Genomic DNA, 21,365 nt, shown 5'->3' with positions numbered 1-21,365 from the left:
GCACGATCACAGTAAAAAGCAAAAAAATAATTTACTCGTAGACACTGTGTACTCATCTAGGACTCAGAACGGAGTAATATACTGTCACGACGTGACATCGACGAGATCCCGTCTGTTGTGAACCGAGAAATTTGGAATCTGTAATGAGCCGAAAGAAAGTGAAAAGAATACCTTAAGAGTTGTCCTTTCCACAAGTTATACAAATATCTAGATTTGAGGATTGAAAACTTCAGTTAGCTGTACGGCAAATAGCAATGTACCGTAAACACGGCTCGATGGAGGTGTAGGAAAATATTTTCTCGCGTAATCGACTGAGTATTGAGGTTTCGATAGCAGATAAATGGCAGCCTTTAGTGTAACTGAGAAGGCAGCAGGTTCCTGCAAAGCAGTGGCTGTCTTTCTACTTTGCTCAATCGGGTGTAGCTGTCGTAAGCACAGACAGCATTAAATGGTACAGTGACTGTTTACTATCAGTACACTGTTCAGATATAGTTGCTGTGGTTTCCCCGTCTAATATCGACGTATACCTCTCCTCGTTCCACACACCCCCGGATGTCATTCTTCTCGACGGGACCTGTGAAATACGGAGGTCGGACGGATGCTACGGAGGGGCGGACGAACCGTTCCGTTGCTCCTTCTGATTACAGAAAAAGGTCTTTTCTTTTAATACAGGCCTTATGGCCGATGCTGCACCTGAGGGGCCAAACTTGTGTCCCCGAGAGTGCACATTTCTGTTAATTTTACAGAGACTAGTCTCCGTCATTTCAGACTCTCAGTTGAACACAGCTGAGTCAGTGCATCCACCTGACGTCACCGACGTGGCATCTCGAGCCACTGAGCCTGCTACATATTTGGTGTAAGATAGCTCGTTATTCGTGCCGTATCGTGGTATTCTCGCTTCATCGATCTGCACTGCAGTCTGCTCGCGCCGACTAAATTTACCACCATTTGCCGAGTCTTGTACTCTGTACCGTTACCCTGCAGCATGTACTGCCCTCCTGAAGCCTCCGTATCTACTATTCGGTGACGTGACCCCTCCCGGTGGCTGCCGCAATGGTAGGTCGTAGAATCGCCACGGAGTAAGCCGTACCCCTCGAGGTGCGGGAGAGCGGATATCGCCCGTATTCGAGTGTACTTCTGTCGCCCTCGTCTTGTCTGTCTGGATAGTAATGCAAAATTTGTGGCTTTAAATTTGTGCCACAATGTGCAACAAGAGACTGAGCAGTGAACTGCATCTGTTTTGTCCACTGTCGCAATAAGTGCTAGTACCTCACTGTTGGTCGGGTTTTCCTGTCCCAGTTCGTCATATCTCACAGCAACTACTGTAGCCCACGCGACACTAAGTTTCCCGGTCTGTATGTATTACGGGACCGGTGACGTTTCGCATGTCGTCGACGTGTGCGGTGCGGGTGTGGCGAGGGTGCACTCGACTTAGAGCGCGGCTGCTCTGCCCTACGGGAATTTAGTGTACCGTTTTTTGTAATTGATGTGAGGGTGCGACTCGAATGTGCGCGTGTAGTGAAATTGACACTGCTCGAAATCCTTACTCGTGGCCCAATCTGAGCGCCCTAGCCTCGTCTCCTGCCCTTGCTTCCTCCACGTCCGCTTTCCTTCCTGCTGTCCGCAGCCTTATTGCACCACAGTCTGTATCATACTGTTCTTTCCGTAACGGTGCAACAGTATTTGTGCTTACTTTCGAAGCTGTCGCAGCCCTCTTTACATCCCGAGTAACAGGAAATGACTCGTATTTCTCCTTTCTCAGGGTAGTCACTTGCCGAACTCACGAATTTGCGTGCCTGGCTGTGAAGCGTGCTTTTCTTCCTCTGTTTTGCTTCCCGTGTCGGGCTCGCATCACTCGTCTGACTCAACACTGTTTCGAATAAAAGAGAAGTGAATAAATGATAGAAAAACAAATTGTGAACTAAACTTATAGTTAAATGAAACAAAATGGCAGCTCACTCGAGAAATATTAGTCGTCGGTAGGTTTGTCACGTGTGCACTCAGTTTGCAATTCGGTCACTGTCCACCTTTCGTGTCGTTCGGCAACATAATGACCCTGCCAAACTGACAGTATCTGAGACTCACCTCCCAAACTGTAATTATGTACCTGTATCAGCCATTAGTTTCAAACACTAAGCGCTAGAAAGTACAGGCTGTGTAATACATACTTGACTAGTTGTTTTTCTCCATCACCTCCCCCCCCCCCCCAACCCCACCACACCCCTGCCCCCCCTACACCCTCTACATTTCTCCTCATACTTTTCTCATATTATTGTGTTATTAATATTTTTATTTATGTGTTTTCCAATGCCTATTTTTGCTAGATGTATAGCCATCGTCAATTTACATAACTTCAACCTGCGACTCGCGGGATGTCGTCTCGGCTGACGGTAGATCCCGTATGGCATACGACGGAGAACACGGGGGCGTCGACAGTCTGTCTCCTCCTTCACAGACAGAGACCTACGTGACAATTTGCATTTTTAACGCAAGCAGCAGTGACGATAATGTTTCGTCACCTGTAGCCATTCCATTTGATGCAAAAATCCTAAACCCCACTGAGCAATTGTTAGGCTGGATTTATTTTTTACATTTATATTGGGACCATATCAGATATTATCCTCGAGGCTTGCATTCCTGGTACCTGATCCCGACACGAGGCTTTAAGAATTAGTATTGATGCTCTACGGTAACAGGATTAGTGGAGACCTGTCTGTGTTGACGTCACTATCTGGCACACGAAGCCCGGCCGGCTCCGGACGCAGTCTCCAGCGACTGCTGGCGAATTGAGTCATCGGGGGACTTTGGCGGTTTCGTCTGGAGTTGTAATGCTAGACTCCAGAGAAAGAGGCTCCGGAGGGGGGCTACCGAGGCCAGTGGGCGACTTCCGAGCTGCCGGTAAACGCCCTGGCAGTTCGTGCATTTGCTGCCCGCACCTGCTTTCACTGCTGGCCGACGCGACAGAGGCACGTGATCTCGTTCCGTGGCATTATTCTTCTTCCTGTGTCGTATCGGTGTAGAATGGCATCCTGTTGCGTATAATTCTTCAGATATCTTTTCAAGTCTCCAATGCACACAATTCTCATACTGACAATGTAAGAAAAGACAGATTGTTAGTTGCTGTAGAGTAGACATGTCAAGTTGCAGACAGGCACAGTTAAGGTGCTCACGTACAGCTTTCGGCCACAGCCTTCATCAGTAACACACACACACACACACACACACACACACACACACACACACACACAAAGCACTCCTCAGGCACACGTGACTACCAAGTCTAACCTCTCCGGCCCGAGATGCCGGAGTTGGCAATCGTCTGTGTGGGTGTTTTACTGACGAAGGCTGTGGTCAGAGTTACATGTGAGTGTCTTATAACTCTACTTGTCTGCAACTTGATATGTCTTCTTTACAGTAAGTAGCAATCTATCTGTGCAGACACTGTCGATATTCGTACCTGGAGTTTCCATTATTTGATTAGTTCTCGTACTACATTTACATAATCACTGTTCTTTCCTCTTTGTAGCAATATGTACGTATTGTCCTATAATTTTGGACGCATCCTTAACCGTGAAACAATTCTCTAGGGTGGCCTACAGCTGTGCGTCTGCGAAGGACTTTATTATTGTTATATTGAGGGTCTAATATTGATAACACAACTTCGTGTACATTCTCTGTCTCAAATTGTGTGGTACGAATGAGCACACCTTATGGCAATAGGCCATAAACACAAGCATCATATACGCTTTCCCGAAGCGCCGTATCAAATCCTCAATATTTGGCTTGTAATACCACAATTCTTCCAGAACTATAATAGCTGCACCTCCATTAATCCTGTTACCGTAGAACATGCGAACAGGATGGCTGCACTAAACTCTTCCGTGACCAGTGTCTCACCTTGTTGTCATAAGGTTCCTGCCCTCTAGTTGATGGACTTGTATTCAGGAGAAAATTCATTTAATGTTTTCCATGGTGTGCTTAAAGCTGCAGCCTGTACCCTTTCTCCTTGTTGTGCAATTTTCTCTCCCACACACACACACACACACACACACACACACACACACACACACTGTCTCAATTGGGGATCGTCACATACAGTATTCTTCTCAAATCTGACCTCTGATTACAAATGTCAGCTTGGCAGTTCGGTACATAATAAGATAATTAATACATTTTGAATATGTTCATTTGTTTGCTTCAGTCACTCACCACTTTGTCGTCTGTGGCACCTACTCTGAGGTCGTCGATCTTTCCCGACCTGCGATGACATTCCGTGTAGCTCGCACAGACACCTGTTCGTTTACTTCCACTTGCTAAGTTTATGCTATCACTGCCACTCTTTGCAGGGACCCGTCGCCCCTCGAGATGACTTGTCACTCGCAAAAATACGTAATAAATCCACTCGACAGTTGTGCTCTCTCGAATCGTTACGTCTCTTACGGTTTGTGACCGCCATTTGTTGGTGAGGTAAATGTAGGGGAACACTATAACGCTTCACACCCCCAGGCTCAGTAGGAGGAAACACAGTGAACTCCGAAAGAATTTATTACTTTTTGTCATCACTAAGATACGAAATGGAGGCCACTTATCTCTGCTGATAAATTATATATATACATCTCACTAAACAGGGCTGATTAATTATAGCTATTACTATTCCGATAAACTCCCAGGCAAGAAAAACAGTTAACTATTGTAAAACGAGCAACTGTATCCGTGAGGTGTCACAGAGCATATCCTCTCAGTACGTTTTGCCTCCACAGCAAGCACAACAGTGGTCGGCCTGTGTTGTGTGCTAGATGAACCCCAGCTGGCTGTGGCACTCACTCACCTCACACAAAGTAAAAAGTAACAATAAAAATCAAATCTCTGTGGAAGGAAACATTAAATATGTAAGAAAATAGTCAAACATTATCTGAGATTGCAGCAGAGGCAGGAATACGAAAACTAATACCGACAATTTCGTGACATTACAATACGCCACTTTTTGGAGTGATAAGTGACATCACACTCCTTGCATAAATTTTCAATTCCACAATTTATTGTGTGTATTTCTGTCAGTCCTCTGCCTGTCCAGCTGTTAATTTTCTCACAGAGAACGAATCTCTGCGGAGCGAGCACAGATTACGGCCCACGTTGCCGACACTGGACGGTGAATGTCACACAATTTTTGTCAGTGCCGTTTACATTTTGCACGAAGGCCGAAACTCCGAAGTACTCAGACGGAGTAAAATACTTCCTTTTCACGGGCACGTACCGGAGAAGCGCGCCGGGGGCAAAAATACCGTTCTGCGCGTCCGAATGCTCACTCCGCAGATATTCTGTCTCTACAAACGTTCCTGCAGAAGCGGGCGTGTGCTCTCTGCGAGCTGTTCGGTGTCTGCAGAGAGGTGTCTCCGGCATGGCCCCTAATGCGATTATTGCCCCGCAGCGTCCTGGCTTCGATGAACCTGCCGGCGGCCCTGGAGGATGCGGAAGGCAGCGGGGGAGACGCCCTGCCGCAGTCGGTGCGGGAGAAGGCGGCGGCGGTGCGCGCGGCGGGTGGCCTGCGCCACATCGAAGAGCTGATCGCGGAGCTGCCCGCCCTGCTCGGCCGCAACTCCGAGGTGCTCGACGAGGTGGGTCTCGGGCGGCACCGGTGCCTCCTTCGAGCAGTGCGTGAGGGGTCAACCCGAACTCCGCTGGGGTTTCGGGGGGTTTTCTGAGGTTTCGTGTGGGTATGTTCTGAACATTGTGGTATAAGAGAGCCACGGCCTCTGGTGGTCCACTACAGAATGGTAATGTTCTTAAGATTTATTTGGTTTGTAACCCAATTACCTTTGTTTCTGCTTAAATAACTCCAGTGAAAAACCTGCAATATACAATCGTCAGAATGTATAACACTAAACACAGTAATCCAATAATCCTCCAACAGATGCAGAAGAACGATGCTTTGCTGTCACGGGCACAGCGTCTATTGTGTTCGGTGAACCCCCACACGAGGTCGTATTGGACAACTCTTGTGAATACGAGCTTGTAGGCAAAGAGTAAAGTCATCGTTACTGTTATCGACAACACGTTCTGTGAGTGAATAGAATTAGTTTGTTTCCAAATAAGATACGCAGTGTGTACAGTTGACATTTGCTGTCTCTTAGAGAACTTTAGTGTATTACAGTTACAGAGAGAAGTGGAGGGTAAGACTCAAATGCCACACAATACAGTCAATTGACGGTGTGCTTCCGGGTGTTCCGCCGAGTTGTCCTTTCCGTTTTATGCACAGTCTTAAGGCAACTGACCCAGTCGTCATCTCGAGACGCCACAACTTTCGCCACTGTACGTGAGAGTCCGACTCCCGACACGATCTACACCTTTCGGTTTCTCTTTCGTTTTTCAAAGTTGAATGCAAATTCAGTGTTATTGCGTCTCTGGTGGACGTGACGGCCGATCGGCATTTAATAAATTGAGTACCGAGCCCTGGGCGTTATTTAAATTGGAGCCGCAGTCTCCGTTAGGTTTTGTGACATTTTTATTTCGATAGACTCCTTGTGCCGTTCTTTCAACTTGGCGTTTGCACCACGGTACCTGTTTTGTCGTATCTCATTCCGGCATTGTACTCTAGCCGGTGCTCGGGGACAGCCGATCGGTTCAGCTGTTTGTCGGCTTCTCTTCCTCGGTCTGTTTTAATCTGTTTCTTAGGCATTCTCAATTTTGACCGAACCGCCTGTTCGGCTTAAAGATCTGAGAACTCGTCACTTTCTAATGCTATTTGTAGGTGTCGTAATTCTCGGGTGAGGCTCTCTCTGTCTGACTGCCTGAAGGTGTTCGATCTCCGTGCTCCGGAGTCTTTAGTACCGAATTTCTTCATGACAGGTAGTGACGGTGCGAGATGTGGAGGTACAGGTTAGTGTGCGTAGGTTTTTTATATACATTTTGATCTACGGATCTGTCCATTTTTCTCTTAACCGCCACACGGAGGAAAAGTAGTCGGCTCTATTTTTCGAATCCCGTCGCGAATTTTATATTGCTACAGGCGGAGTTTCGACATTCTTGGAACTCTTAGTGTTCTTGAGAATGTGGCGCATTATTGTGGGGAAGACTGTCGGAACAGTCGAGAAGAGGTGTAAAGAAAATCGGTGACACGTCGGACTAAAACGACTGCGCAGATAAGCTGTTGCCGAAACTGCCTCGAATATAATCGTGAAATAAAATAGGGAGAGACGAGTATTGTGGTGCAAATGCCAAACTGCTATGACGGCCCAGTTACAGTCTACAAAATAAAGCTGTCACAAAACCTAACGAACAGGAATGGCAGTTACGTTTTAAATAACACTCGTCGTTTGGAACTCAGTTTATTAAAACCTTGCCGGCCATCACGTCCGGTCAGAATACGAAGAGACAATTTGCCTTTTACAAAATACTGACGTGAGACCTGAGAAATGGGAGCGTCGAAGGGTGCAGCGTACGCTGGGAATCGAACTCGACTGTGAATAGCAGCACCGGACCGACAGTAGTTATGCCTGTTCGGAGACTGGACAGTGAGTACACGTAATGGCAAAACTAATGGCACCCGAAGAGACGGCTGGTCCGGTCGCCGAAGTACCCCGTATAAAACGGAAAAGACAATTCGGTGTAATGGCCAGAAGTACACTGTCACATTGAGAAAACGTGAGAAAGACCACAACACGGTCTCTCTGTAATGAGCTGATAGAGTTTGAGGTCCCTTACAGCAAAATTCTTGGGAAACATTCCTGAAAAAACTCCGATTTTTGTTGGTGTAGTTCGGGTTCACCCTGTGTTCTCCGAGAACTTAATTAGGTCAAAAAGCAGCAGCTGCGCAGTGCGGAGTGGGACCTCACCTTCTGGAGTATGAGAGAGATTGCAAAATTATAAGAGTTTTCCACCAGTGGCACGCTTGTGAAATTTATTCGATTATTTAAATTCAAAAGCATCCTTAGCATCGCTGATTTTGTTTTTTCCAGGTAGAGGTCAATGAGAGTGGAATAACATTTTAGTCGAGGGCTGGCAGTTTATTTACTAAAGTAGCTACACGTTTCGTAAGTAGGCTATCTAACTGACATTGTTGTGACAGTCGACTGTGTAGCCTTGTGTTGTGTGACTCTGCCTTTTCAGCAGAAAATAAATGAGGTGTAAAATAAGCTAATATGACAAACCGTTTTATGAAATGAAATGATTGATTTGTATACTCGATGGCTATCATTAAGAAACTATTCATTGAAAAACTAAATATCCTATTTGAAGTTGGTGGACTGTAAATTAAACATTTGAGTTGCATTATTCACACTTTTGCATCAGATATGTGAACATTAAAGAGGTGGGTTCTTCCATTCTCAGAAATGAAATATTAGAGTGTTTGTCTAAGTAGGCAGTGTGTCCACAGCTATCCTCTCCAGGTAAGATTCGATTGCCCCCACCACTCGTGACGAGATTAACGGTGTCGCGTGTGATTTCGGTAATCTCTGTCGCCGAGGCGGTGCGAATCGGAAGAGTCCTCACTGTCGCCAGCCTACGGATCTCGCTTTCGTGTACTACAGGCAGAGCGGATGCTGCGCGAGGAGCAGGAGTCGGACGACCAGCTGCGGAAGCAGTTCGGCCAGCAGTGGACCCGTCTGCCCAGTGAGCGCCTCACGGAGACCTTCAAGGCGAACCTCGCAAAGTACCGCGAGATCCTCTCCAACGCTAAGAACGCCGACAAGGTGAGGAGTACTGTGTCATTTTTCTGGAACTGAGTCTATATATATACGAACACAATTCTGTAACAGATTGACACCTACCGTTCGCAGATATTGCCCCGTACTTGATTTTTGAGACTTTTAATACTGTGGGAGTTACACTTTGGACACTGCAAGTGTCCCACCAGATTTCACGTAGACAGCTGCCCGGTGGTGACTGCCGGCGAGCAGTTGCCGGCGTCTCGTCGGCAGTCACTATTTGCCACCGGCAGAAGTTGAGCAGTTGCCTTGTCAAAACTTCTCGGAACCGGCGAGGGACCTGAGCACCTCGTCGTGTGGTTATTATCCCTTTATCCGTTACTGTTAAGACACTTTATCCTGTGAGTGGAAATCCTGTCCTATTAACTGGTATCCGCAGCGGTCGGAGTCAAAAACACGTGGAATATTTTCAGTGTTTTCGCAACGATCACATTTGTGTTTTTAACAGTTCTGTTGTTGTGCCTCACCGAAGCCTTACTTCTGTTCCAGTCCGTTAATGCCATTTCATTTGGTGGGTAGAGGTAAGTGCAATTTGAAGTGTCACGAGGTATGAAAGGAAGTGTGTGCACACGCTAGCACTGTGTGCTTTCTGGACGTACAATTGCTCGTGCTACTTCGCTCCACCCCTTTCCTCTGTGATAGATTTTTCACTCTTTACTGTCAATTTTCTTCACATATTCCTCTGTAAGGGAGGCACGGAGGCAGCACAAAAATTCCATTAAAGAGTGTGCCAATGTCGGCTGGAAAAATGTGAACTTTTTAAGAAAAATTACAAAAATTTAGCATTTTCTGGATTCTTTTACCTCATCATAATTATTGGATCTCACAGGTTGGAGCCGTACATACTGAATTTAACTGCTGGCTCATATCGGGAGTTAACACTCAATGTATCATGAGTGAGATATAAGCTGTCAGAGAATAACATTGAAATTAATGCAAAAACATCAAAATTTGTAAGCAGAACACCAAAACTGATGTCGAGATAAAGCCTTTTTTGCACCAAACGGAGAGACTTTGTCTCTGCCCCTGCTTTAGTGTGTCTCTCATTCTGTTCAGTTACTACTCATTTTCTGCTTCCTCAAGAAAGACGAGGTATAGCAGTTGTCGAATTGAAATTTTATTTGTAACGCTGGTTTTATTTTAAGTTTCGTATTGTGTTCAACACAAAGTTCGGAATCAATTTCGTCAATCTGATAAGTCTCGACAGTTGAAATGAGAAATTTGTCTTCGGTTTTCTTACATTGAGGTTCATAAATTGTTGGCGGAGCGAAGTGCTGACCTCTGTTTAGTATCTCCTATTACTTGAAGCGCAGTCGTACACAGAAACCGTTCAAAACTCTTAAATGTCCAAACTGCAGAGCAAGAAATGTAGTCTTTACACTAGCTATAATTGCTGAAACTGAATTACTGTAACGAAGTGTCGCTTCTAGGGCTGCGTTGTGCATACATCTTCAGCACTTACGGTGTTTTTAATATCTTGTGTCCCATGTGGTTTTATTCACTGAACCGTATGGCTTCCTCCCCTGCTTTTAACAGGCTGGACCCCTGATATGCTGTTATTAAGTGTTTGAGATAATATCATCACACGAACACACTCTTTCTCAGTTTCACTAGACCAAAAATCAGAAACTTTCCACCACCATTTGCTGTGTCGCTATATTATTCTCGTTCCCAAAAGTGTATTTCCTCCCTCTCCCACCCCCCATAGCCCTTTACAAACTATAGTACTCATCATGTCGAACACATCCAAGTCTGTCATTAGTATCTCGGGGCTACCCCTACTACATTCAGTACATTTAAACAACATTCTACAGATCTCACCAAGAAATGGGCCATAATTTCCTTCACTCGTGAGCAGTGAGTAACTTAGAACCAGATGTATAGTAATACTCTGTTACTAAATATCGTTTATTGTGTGAGGAAATAGTACCTGGAATTGCCAACAGACGGGGAAAACACTGATCTCTGCTTCCCCTCGTCTGCTCCTTCGCAGCTTTCCCTGAGCCGTGTCTTTTTTCCTCCGAGGAATGATCAGACAGTTCCAAAAACTAGGATTAATGTTTCCAGTTTCAAATGTGTGTAGAAGCAGTACTGGAATATCTCCCTGTGCAGGTAACTACTTGCCTCGCCGATACGTCCAGTTGTAGTGTTGTAATTTGGGGAAATCAATTTTCAATGCAGTTATTTGCTACACGGTCACAAGTACCGTAGTGACTGACAGCGTTCGGATCGTCCACAGGTGGTGCGCGACAAGTTCGAGGCGCACCGACAGTCGATCGCCCTGCTGGGAGGTGGCGAGGCGGAGCTGAAGGCGGCCGTCCCTGCAGGCGGCGGCGGCTCCGGCGGCTCGGCTGCGACGGCCCGCCTCAGGGTCCTCATCGAGCAGGTGAGGCTGGTGGAGACACGGCACTCGTGTCCCGTCTGTCCGCTAAGTGCGTATTGTGAGTAATCTAAAGTTTACAATGAAAATGAAACTTAATGTTGGCATGTGATTTCCGTCTTCTGTGGATCTGTAGAGAGAACTCTATTAATGCAGAACACAATTCTAGATTTTTTTTTTTTTTTTTTTTTTTTTTTTTTTTTTTTTTTTTTTTTTTTTTTTACACGTCTCCTGAAATGGCTAGTGTCGTAAGTGAACCCGTTGCGGAGAAAATAGGAAGCGATACACTACTCGCTATACGTCTCCACAAAAGATCAGTTGTGAAAAGACAGAGGTATTGCAAACACTTTTGTGTCGTAGTTGGGAGCAGTTGCACAGATATTAGGCAGCTGTAATATTGATTCTGCAAAATAAGTCAGTTACCTAACAGCGACCCTAAATTAGACCAACCACTGTACGGTTGACAGTTACGCAAATGAAAGATACAAGTTTCATTCGAAGAAACAGTGAAAAATAAAATAATTTTCCGGAACCCTCGTAACAAATCCTGAGTCTCCCATTTCGTATTGCCCATTAGTGTTATCCACGAATACGTACATAATGCCATATGTTCATTATCTTTGCCAGTGATCTAATAGGATTCTACTGTATTGCTGCTCACAGAAGCCCAAAATTTACCGTTGAAAATAAGTGCGACTGTAACAACTGAAAGGCCGAAGAGTTGTTTGCGATTGCCGACGAGATATGCCTTTTTCTCAAAGTAATCGGACTATTAACAGTTGACAAACGGGAAGCTGAGGTTTGCAAAAAAGTGTATCTGTTGGTCGAGTGCAGTTGTGAGAGTGCAGATGGTATTGTTCTGTTGCAGGAATTTGACAAACTGAGAAAAAGTAAATAGGTAAGGGGAGATACAATATGTGTTAGATGCTGTTTACGACAAAACTTTATTAATGCACTGCCTTGTATACGCCTCACACTTGTTCAGTGTTGGCAACAACATAAATCAAATTGTGAAACTGTTTGTTGGGATTGGCTTTATTGGAGACAGGAATAGTACATTACACATCTTGTAATGAAATACAATTAAATTATCAAATAGAAATAAAGTTGACATTTAAGTTGTTTTTTCTCCAAATAGAAAATCGGTCTTTTTAGGAACTCCCTTTCTCTGCATCTATTATTATTAACTTGTGACATTATTTTTTTCTTAAGTGTACATTTTCATAGTAGCATAGTTTTCCAACTGATATTGTGGTGGTGCGCCCCCCCCCCCCCCCCCCCTCCCATGAACCATGAACCATGGACCTTGCCTTTGGTGGGGAGGCTTGCGTGCCTCAGCAATACAGATAGCCGTACCGTAGTTGCAACCACAACGGAGGGGTATCTGTTGAGAGGTCAGACAAACGTGTGGTTCCTGAAGAGGGCAGCTGCTTTTTCAGTAGTAATTTTTCCCGAGGGCATGCAGCTTTACTGTATGGTTAAATGATGATGCCGTCCTCTTGGGTAAAATATTCCGGAGGTAAAATAGTCCCCCATTCGGATCTCCAGGCGGGGACTACTCGAGAGGATGTCGTTATCAGGAGAAAAAAAAACTGGCGTTCTATGGATCGGAGCGTGGAATGTCAGATCTATTAATCGGGCAGGTAGGTTAGAAAATTTAAAAAGGGAAATGGATAGGTTAAAGTTAGATATAGTGGGAATTAGTGAAGTTCGGCGGCAGGAGGAACAAGACTTCTGGTCAGGTGACTACAGGGTTATAAACACAAAGTCCAATAGGGGTAATGCAGGAGTAGGTTTAATAATGAATAGGAAAATAGGAATGCGGGTAAGCTACTACAAACAGCATAGTGAACGCATTATTGTGGCCAAGATAGATACGAAGCCCACACCTACTACAGTAGTACAAGTTTATATGCCAACTAGCTCTGATTATTCAGGTAGTGAAGGGAGACGAAAATTTAATAGTCATGGGTGACTGGAATTCAAGAGTAGGAAAATGGAGAGAAGGAAACATAGTAGGTGAATATGGATTGGGGGGAAGAAATGAAAGAGGAAGCCGCCTGGTAGAATTTTGCACAGAGCACAGCTTAATCATAGCTAACACTTGGTTCAAGAATCATAAAAGAAGGTTGTATACACGGAAGAGCCCTGGAGATACTAAAAGGTATCAGATAGATTATATAATGGTAAGACAGAGATTTAGGACCCAGGTTTTAAATTGTAAGACATTTCCAGGGGCAGATGTGGACTCTGACCACAATCTATTGGTTATGAATTGTAGATTAAAACGGAAGAAACCGCAAAAAGGTGGGAATTTAAGGAGATGGGACCTGGATAAACTGAGTAAACCAGAGGTTGTACACAGTTTCAGGGAGAGCATAAGGAAACAATTGACAGGAATGGGGGAAAGAAATACAGTAGAAGAAGAATGGGTAGCTTTGAGGGACGAAGTAGTGGAGGCAGCAGAGGATGAAGTAGGTAAAAAGACAAGGGCTAGTAGAAATCCTTGGGTAACAGAAAAAATATTGAATTTAATTGATGAAAGGAGAAAATATAAAAATGCAGTAAATGAAGCAGGCAAAAAGGAATACAAACGTCTCAAAAATGAGATCGACAGGAAGTGCAAAATGGCTAAGCAGGGATGGCTAGAGGACAAATGTAAGGATGTAGAGGCTTATCTCACCAGGGGTAAGATAGATACTGCCTACAGGAAAATTAAAGAGACCTTTGGAGAAAAGAGAGCCACTTGTATGAATATCAAGAGTTCAGATGGAAACCCAGTTCCAAACAAAGAAGAGAAAGCAGAAAGGTGGAGAGAGTATATAGAAGGTCTATACAAGGGCGGAGTACTTGAGGACAATATTATAGAAATGGAAGAGGATGTAGATGAAGATGAAATGGGAGATATGACACTGCGTGAAGAGTTTGACAGAGCACTGAAAGACCTGAGTCGAAACAAGGCCCCGGGAGTAGACAACATTCCATTAGAACTACTGACGGCCTTGGGAGAGCCAGTCCTGACAAAACTCTACCATCTGGTGAGCAAGATGTATGAGACAGGCGAAATACCCTCAGAAAGCTTTTGACAATGTTGACTGGAATACCCTCTTTCAAATTCTAAAGATGGCAGGGGTAAAATACAGGGAGCGAAAGGCTATTTACAATTTGTACAGAAACCAGATGGCAGTTATGAGTCGAGGGGCGTGAAAGGGAAGCAGTGGTTGGGAAGGGAGTGAGACAGGGTTGTAGCCTCTCCCCGATGTTATTCTATCTGTATATTGAGCAACCAGTAAAGGAAAAAAAGGAAAATGTGGAGTAGATATTAAAATCCATGGAGAAGAAATAAAAACATTGAGGTTCGCCGATGACATTGTAATTCTGTCAGAGACAGCAAAGGACTTGGAAGAGCAGATGAACGGAATGGATAGTGTCTTGAAAGGAGGATATAAGATCAACATCAACAAAAGCAAAACGAGGATAATGGAATGTAGTCGAATTAAGTCAGGTGATGCTGAGGGAATTAGATTAGGGAATGAGTCAGTTAAAGTAGTAAAGAAGTTTTGCTATTTGGGTAGCAAAATAACTGATGATGGTCGAAGTAGAGAGGATATAAAATGTAGACTGGCAATGGCAAGGAAAGCATTTCGACAATAAATAGTTTGGACAAGAAGAGAATAGAAGCTTTCAAAATGTGGTGCTACAGAAGAATGCTGAAGACTAAATGAGGAGGCATTGAATAGGGTTGGGGAGAAGAGAAGTTTGTGGCACAACTTGACTGGAAGAAGGGATCGGTTGGTAGGACATGTTCTGAGGCATCAAGGGATCACAAATTTAGCATTGGAGGGCAGTGTGGAGGGTAAAAATCGTAGAGGGAGACCAAGAGATGAATACTCTAAGCAGATTAAGGACGACGTAGATTGCAGTAGGTACTGGGAGATGAAGAAGGTTGCTACCCACGTGTGTCCCTCTCAGTGCGACAGTATGTATCTAATTGTATTACTTCTCCCTGTTGCTGCTGGAAATGTGGCCGTACTTCCAACTCACGTATTTTTTTGTCTGCAGTTATTTGTGATTGGACGTGAGAGAGAATTTCAGTTCAAAGTCACTGTCACAACAAAGTAACTCTGGAATTTATTTGTAGTTAGCAAAATAGGGCAGAACATATTTGCATAATTCCAGGAATCACTTGTACAATCTGTTAACTAGTTATTAGGTACCTGAAAATGTAACATCTGTTTTTGGCGAAATTATACTTACAATTGTAAAAAGTTGCCATAGTGTGTGGTCGAAGGCAAAACTTTAGCACTTTGAGGTTCTCAGTACACCCGATCAGAACAAAATTATTCCACTCGCTGCGAGAGATATGAGACGGACAGAATATGCTCAAACTTAAAGATCACTGTAGTAATTCCAGTACCAAAGAAGGCAGGTGCTGAGAGGTTTGAATAATACCTAACCATTAGCTTCGTAAGGCACGTTTGCGAAAAATTGACATTAATTATTTACGGACGAATGGAAACTGGTAGAAGCTCGCATCAGGGAAGATCAGTTTGGGCTCCAGAGAAATGTAGGGACAAGTAAAGCAAAACTGAGCCCTACATCTCATCTTAAGAGCTTTTGACAGTGTTCGGACAAATTTTGCCAATTGGAAGGTAATTGCTGGACTTCTTTTCCAGAATTGATATTACTATTACTGTAACATTTCAAATGGTGTCTTTAGCTTTTACCAGTCTTATGAACAGGTGCAGATTTATACAATGTTCCTCTGAACTCAATAGCATTCCTTTATTTTCTCTGTGTAATCTCAGTTAATGCTATTTTCCTAACAAATATTACAGTTTTGCAAACATTTTCAACTCGTAGGCATCACATCTTTTAACCACATTCTTTGTTCTCTCGTCCCACGTAAACACTATGTTAAGCTCGTGTTGACTGACATATTGTGGCAGTTATTTGCACATTTTGCCCAAACATGTCCGCAGCTCGTTGTCTTCTAGTGTCCTCGCTTCACGCGCACGGGGTCCCGGGTTCGATTCCTGGTGGGGTCGGCCTCGTGACGACTGGGTGTCGTGTGTTCTTCGTCATCATTTCATCATCATTGACACAAGCAAGTCGCTGAAGTGGCGTCAACTAAAAAGAACTTGCGATACGGCGGCCGAACTTCCCCGCATGGGGCCTCCCGGCCGACAGTGCCGTATGTTCATTTCATTTCATTTTTTGCCCAAACATCTCGGATACACTTTTGCCAAATTTACTTGTAGCGTGAAAAATGGCGTTTATTGTGCCTGCGAACTGCTCTGTAAAGTTTTGGGGCGAAACGTGATCTGGAAGTCGTCCCAGAATTAAGAGTGTGAATGAGATCGGGACCGTAGTTTGTCACCGGCAGCCGGCAGCGGCTGCTCCTGCGAGCCAGTGTATAACTCGGACTCCTTCCTTCTCTGCATTCGTGGTGGGATTTAGGGAGCACGGTGTGTTATCAGACGAATGGGGAGCAGGTAGATTTAAAGGCATTTTTGTTGCCATCGTACGTGAGAATGCTACACGTGCAGATGTAAGGAACACGAACCATTTTCCTGTAATATGTACTTTTTTAACATTAATGCTGAAATGTTTAAATTTTGTGTTTCCTTGTCACGAATTACATTTTTACTCCTGAGGAATGGCTTCTGGGTCTCGTACCTACTTTGTTTGTGTGCATTCCCAGAAGAAATGTCTGGTCGTATCTGGAACACTGCCAGGCAGGTTTGGCACACACGCTCCCAAACCGACAGTCGCTTTGGATTAGACTCGCCAGTGCTGTTTGTGGATTTTGGACTTAGCTGCTCCCTTTAGAGCTAACTTTATAAAAGGTTCAACTTTGGCACAGTTGTGTGTCCGGTAATATTTTTCTTTGTGTATGTTCTAATGTTTCAATCTGTAAATACATTAAAGTTCATAATCCAATTACAGCTAAAATTTCACGTTTTAAATGAAATTCGTTTCCCGTGACAAAGGTTTTAATAAATAATGAAGTCTTTGTCTTGTAATCTTTGACTTTTGTTGGCTTTTGTTCGTAGTCAGAAGCACATTAGTTGAAAGTTGTTAAAAAACTAACACACTGAAAAAGTTAGAGTTAAAACAAAAATAGGCTTACTTTCCATCCCCGTCGCATCTAGAAATAAACTTTCCTGCAGACAAAAGGGGACCAGGTCTACCGTATCTTCCTTCGCTGTCGGCGTTGTCGTGGTTACCGTGGGACACCGTTATACCAAGAGGAAAGTCACGTCGATCTTAGAGCATGAGATATGATGACCTTAAGCCATTGACAACACACAACGGTCATGGTAGCACCTGATTCCAGAATAGCTGCAGTAGTTAAGATCTACGAACTATCCCCTGTTGACCAGGTCCCCAAAACTGAACTCGTAACGAGTTCCCTTCAAAGCAAATTGTCATACGATCGTCTATAAAGGCTTCGTACAACGAGAGTACGTGTTACGGTTTATGGAATAATAACAGATACGACCAAACTGTCTTGTCTCTTCTGCTTTATTTAACATAACTTCGTTCACAGTTTCATTTCGCATTCACCACTCATTCACCGAAACCCTTTGATGAACAGTTTTGGTTGCTTAACACCAACAGTCAATGATAATGACACAGCTTTTCTCCTTTTTGTAAATTGAAGCCCGCTCTCCGTGATATAATTAAAAAAAAAACTGGTCTCAATACCGCGTCCCTCGTGAGATGCAAATAGACTTATCCCGGAATTGACCGCCCTGTAGGTGTACTCAATTTAATGTCCACACTTCACTGTCCGCTATTTCGCGTAACTGAATGTCCATTTGTTAGTCTGATTATACACTGTAGCTATTTAAAATTCGCCCCTATATTTTTCACAACGCACAATTAGCACTTCTTTACTTGTTAAGAGTATACGGAAAAAAAGACGCCGTATCATCGGCTTAGTCGATATAAAGCAAAACACCTTAATATGCCCAATTTTACCTCTTCTTATAGGATCGGCTACCTTACTCATTAATTTATTACATATTATTTCCAATAACGCTAAACAGGTATCGCCGTTATATTTTAATTGTATTCAAAAGCATGTTACCACTATTATGACCGAGCAAATCGTAACAAATTGCGCGGCGTGCGTTTTTAACGATAACTTTACGCTATTCAAGTTCCGTTACAGCTGTCTTGACTCGTAATGTTACACAGGTCTTTACGAGCTGAGCGAATAAAGCCGAAAGGGTGAATGACAATCGCTGTATATGTGGTTGGCTGGGTTCGCAAATGATCAGCATTGTTATAATTACTAGCGAATTCCATAGATTCAGACTACCAGAGTGGACATAAACGACTAACACGAATAACAGGCAACAAAGATTACGTATTGTCTTCTCCGTGTATCCAAGAAAATGAAATTTTGACAGAAAATTTTTGGCCAGACCACTGCACTACTAAGGACCAGTTGAACGATCCCCGGCTAGCAACCGCTAAAGTTCTATTCTGGGAGTAGCGCGGAAAACGCGTTGTTTGTACTCTTTTATTAATCTTTCCAGCTGAGGTCAATTTATTTGAAACGAAGTGTTTAATCCACACTATTGGCTAGTTTCACCTGTTTGCTGCATTTCAAGTTCACGTTTTCATCTTCTAGCACGTACGTTATTATGCCATAATAAAGAACCAAACATGAGGTAATACGGTACTGGTACTCCAAGAAAATTTATATCTGAATCTGGACGTACGAATGTGCACTTTAAGCCGAATTATGCGTTTTAGTATGGTTCTTAAAATCCCCATGCTCTTGGAGTATTCTCTAATGTCTTGTTTCTTTTATGGCATAATGTAAGATCTTTTAATGTTTTACACGTACGAACGTACGGGCTTCCTGCGTCATTGTAGCTGCACAAGCGCGGCAACACCTGTCATCTGGTGCAACTGCTGAAACGAATCTATTTCTAACAGGTCGCGGGAAAATATTCCGAATGTAACACATATTCAAAGACCACACAAAATACTTATGTACATATTTGCACTTGACGACGAGAAAAAAATTCTCTCAATGCGTAGTGCTAAACGTGAAAAAATATGTAACTAGTGTAGTATTTCATTATTTAAATAATGAATGGCAGCTTTAGGCTTTCGAAGACATAGATGATGACATATGAAATTGAGTGAAACGTTCCTACTTCCCAGACAGTTATCTGTTCCAGTTACATTAGCGGTTTTAATTAGGTAATAAACAAGTCACTGACAAGTCTTTTGATGCCTGTTATGTACATATGTCATACATAAAGTCCAGGGGGGTGTCCTATACGCAACTTTTACAGCTTAATATCTTATTTCCCTCATTTTACATTTTCCCCCGTTTTACACAATTTTTTTTGAAGTCCCTGGAAAAGTGTAGAAGCGAGGTCTCACTGTAGTAACTATATCCTTTCTTGAAACAGAATTTAAGCAGTATTTATTATTAGATATGTATATAAAGAGAAAAATGTTTAAAATAACGTCCAAATATGTGTTATTCTATGTCTCTTGCACTACAGTCGTCTTTCTGAGGTTATCAGGTACTGTGCCACCTCTGTTACGTGGAAAACTACACACGTGCAAACTATCACTCACATTGTCGGCTTGCGTAACATCACAAAAAATGCGTACATAAATACTACACGTGACAACGAGAATAATTTCTCGATACACTTTTTGCTCGGCATGAAAAACATATGTAACCACTGCTGTGTTTAAACTAAAAACATTTGAGCGACACAAAGTGAATGACGGGGCCAACTAGCACTACAAGTGGCCAAATGTTGGAAGACACTAAATACGGTTCGAGGAAGGTGTCATTACGGTCACGACGATCACGAAATTGCGTTTGCGCAGTAGAGACAGTTTGGGAATGGTTGTGATCGGTCACGAGATCTTTATCGGAAGGAACCTAATTACCCCCATCGGCCTCAACGCCGAGTAGAGCTTGCCAGCGGCACGAGATGCGGCACGAATTGTTCCAACTTTTACATGTTTACCGGTTCAAATCCGCCGAGTAGAGTGCCCTGGTGTCAAGAAACTTAACCACGTAGTATTTGTAAACACTACTGGACAACCGACATCTTGCTAGAGTAATTTTTTCCTCCACAAACATTTTTTCGTAATGCTTAAAGCGCGCGAAAATTATAAATATGTTGACCCAAAATCGGGTGCGTTATTACATTGTAAATGCAGGAAATTGGTAGAGAACTATAAAAAATGTCGTAAACAGCGGGAAAATGTTAATTGGAGGAACGTAAAGGTGGGGTTATACTATATGTCTACGGTAAATGATATTACTGTAAATCGATATATTTTGATGTTCCAGAAAGTCAGTTACCGAGGTAGAAAATTTTGGAGTTCACGGTACTACAAAATTTTAAACGCAGAGCTGGTCTCCTCGGCAAAACTGAGTAGCGATAGGCGTAGACGAAACGTAAATTACCATTCGTGTAAAAGGTATTGTCGGGACACAGTATGTTGGAAGTGATTTCGATATTTGCTAGGTAATTGTACGTAGGAAACTGTATTGCAAAAAGGAGAGTTATTAGCACTATTTTACCTTGGGAGCTACGCAGAGCAAGTGGAGACGGCCGCTCGGCCGAGCCGGCTTGTCCGCCGAGACGAGTGTGTCAGGGTGTGCGGTGTGCGCAGGTGGAGACGATCAAGGCGGAGCGCGACGTGGTGGAGCAGGAGCTGCGCTCGGCGACCGTGGACATGCGGCAGCAGTTCCTGGCCGCTCTGGCGCAGGGCGGCATCGACGAGCCCGCCGTCTCCGTGGAGAGCCTGGGCCGCGTGTTCGGGCCGCTGCAGGCGCAGGTGCGGGACAGCCTCGCCCGCCAGGAGAAGCTGGTCGCCGAGTTGCAGGTAGGGTCCGGAGCCCCGACAGTGGGGTCGGGAGGGGGGGCTGTGCACTGCTGCGTCTCTGCGAGAGATGTGTCCGGGTGAGTCTGGCAGTGAGGTTTTCTCCAATTTAATTGTGTCTGTGTTACACGTGTTACCTTCAAAAATTGATGCAATACCTTTAATGTACCTGATACGCGGCAGCAGCAGCAGCAGCAGCAGCAGCAGCAGCATCCCTCCCCCCTTCCCCCACCCCCTTTCACCAGTTGCAACGCAGGCACCAAATGCCTTAATACTTAAATACTTTCTTCCGTCAAAGCTACAATTTTTTCAAATCTATCCCCGAAATGAAATGAGTTTTTCTCCTCAGTATCCTCACCGTACCACCCCCCATCACTTTTTGTCATTCTCCTAACCTC

At 44.0% G+C, this 21,365-nt stretch overlaps 1 protein-coding gene across 10 annotated transcripts in view; it reads left to right on the top strand.

Annotated features, from left to right (window-relative positions):
- Window positions 1-21,365, top strand: part of LOC124718930 (programmed cell death 6-interacting protein) — a 147,802-nt gene that overhangs the window by 72,806 nt on the left and 53,631 nt on the right. For all 10 annotated transcript variants that reach the window (XM_047244590.1, XM_047244589.1, XM_047244586.1 and 7 more), the window contains exons 9-12: window positions 5,429-5,615; window positions 8,529-8,690; window positions 10,945-11,091; window positions 20,758-20,970. In XM_047244590.1, coding sequence (XP_047100546.1) covers window positions 5,429-5,615; window positions 8,529-8,690; window positions 10,945-11,091; window positions 20,758-20,970 — 709 coding nt within the window. The remainder of the gene's footprint in view (window positions 1-5,428; window positions 5,616-8,528; window positions 8,691-10,944; window positions 11,092-20,757; window positions 20,971-21,365) is intronic.

This window comes from Schistocerca piceifrons, chromosome 10 (assembly GCF_021461385.2).
Source record: "Schistocerca piceifrons isolate TAMUIC-IGC-003096 chromosome 10, iqSchPice1.1, whole genome shotgun sequence".
Classification (NCBI taxonomy): domain Eukaryota; kingdom Metazoa; phylum Arthropoda; class Insecta; order Orthoptera; family Acrididae; genus Schistocerca; species Schistocerca piceifrons.
Note: the sequence above shows the minus strand (reverse complement) of the source record. Positions and strands in the feature narration are given on the sequence as shown.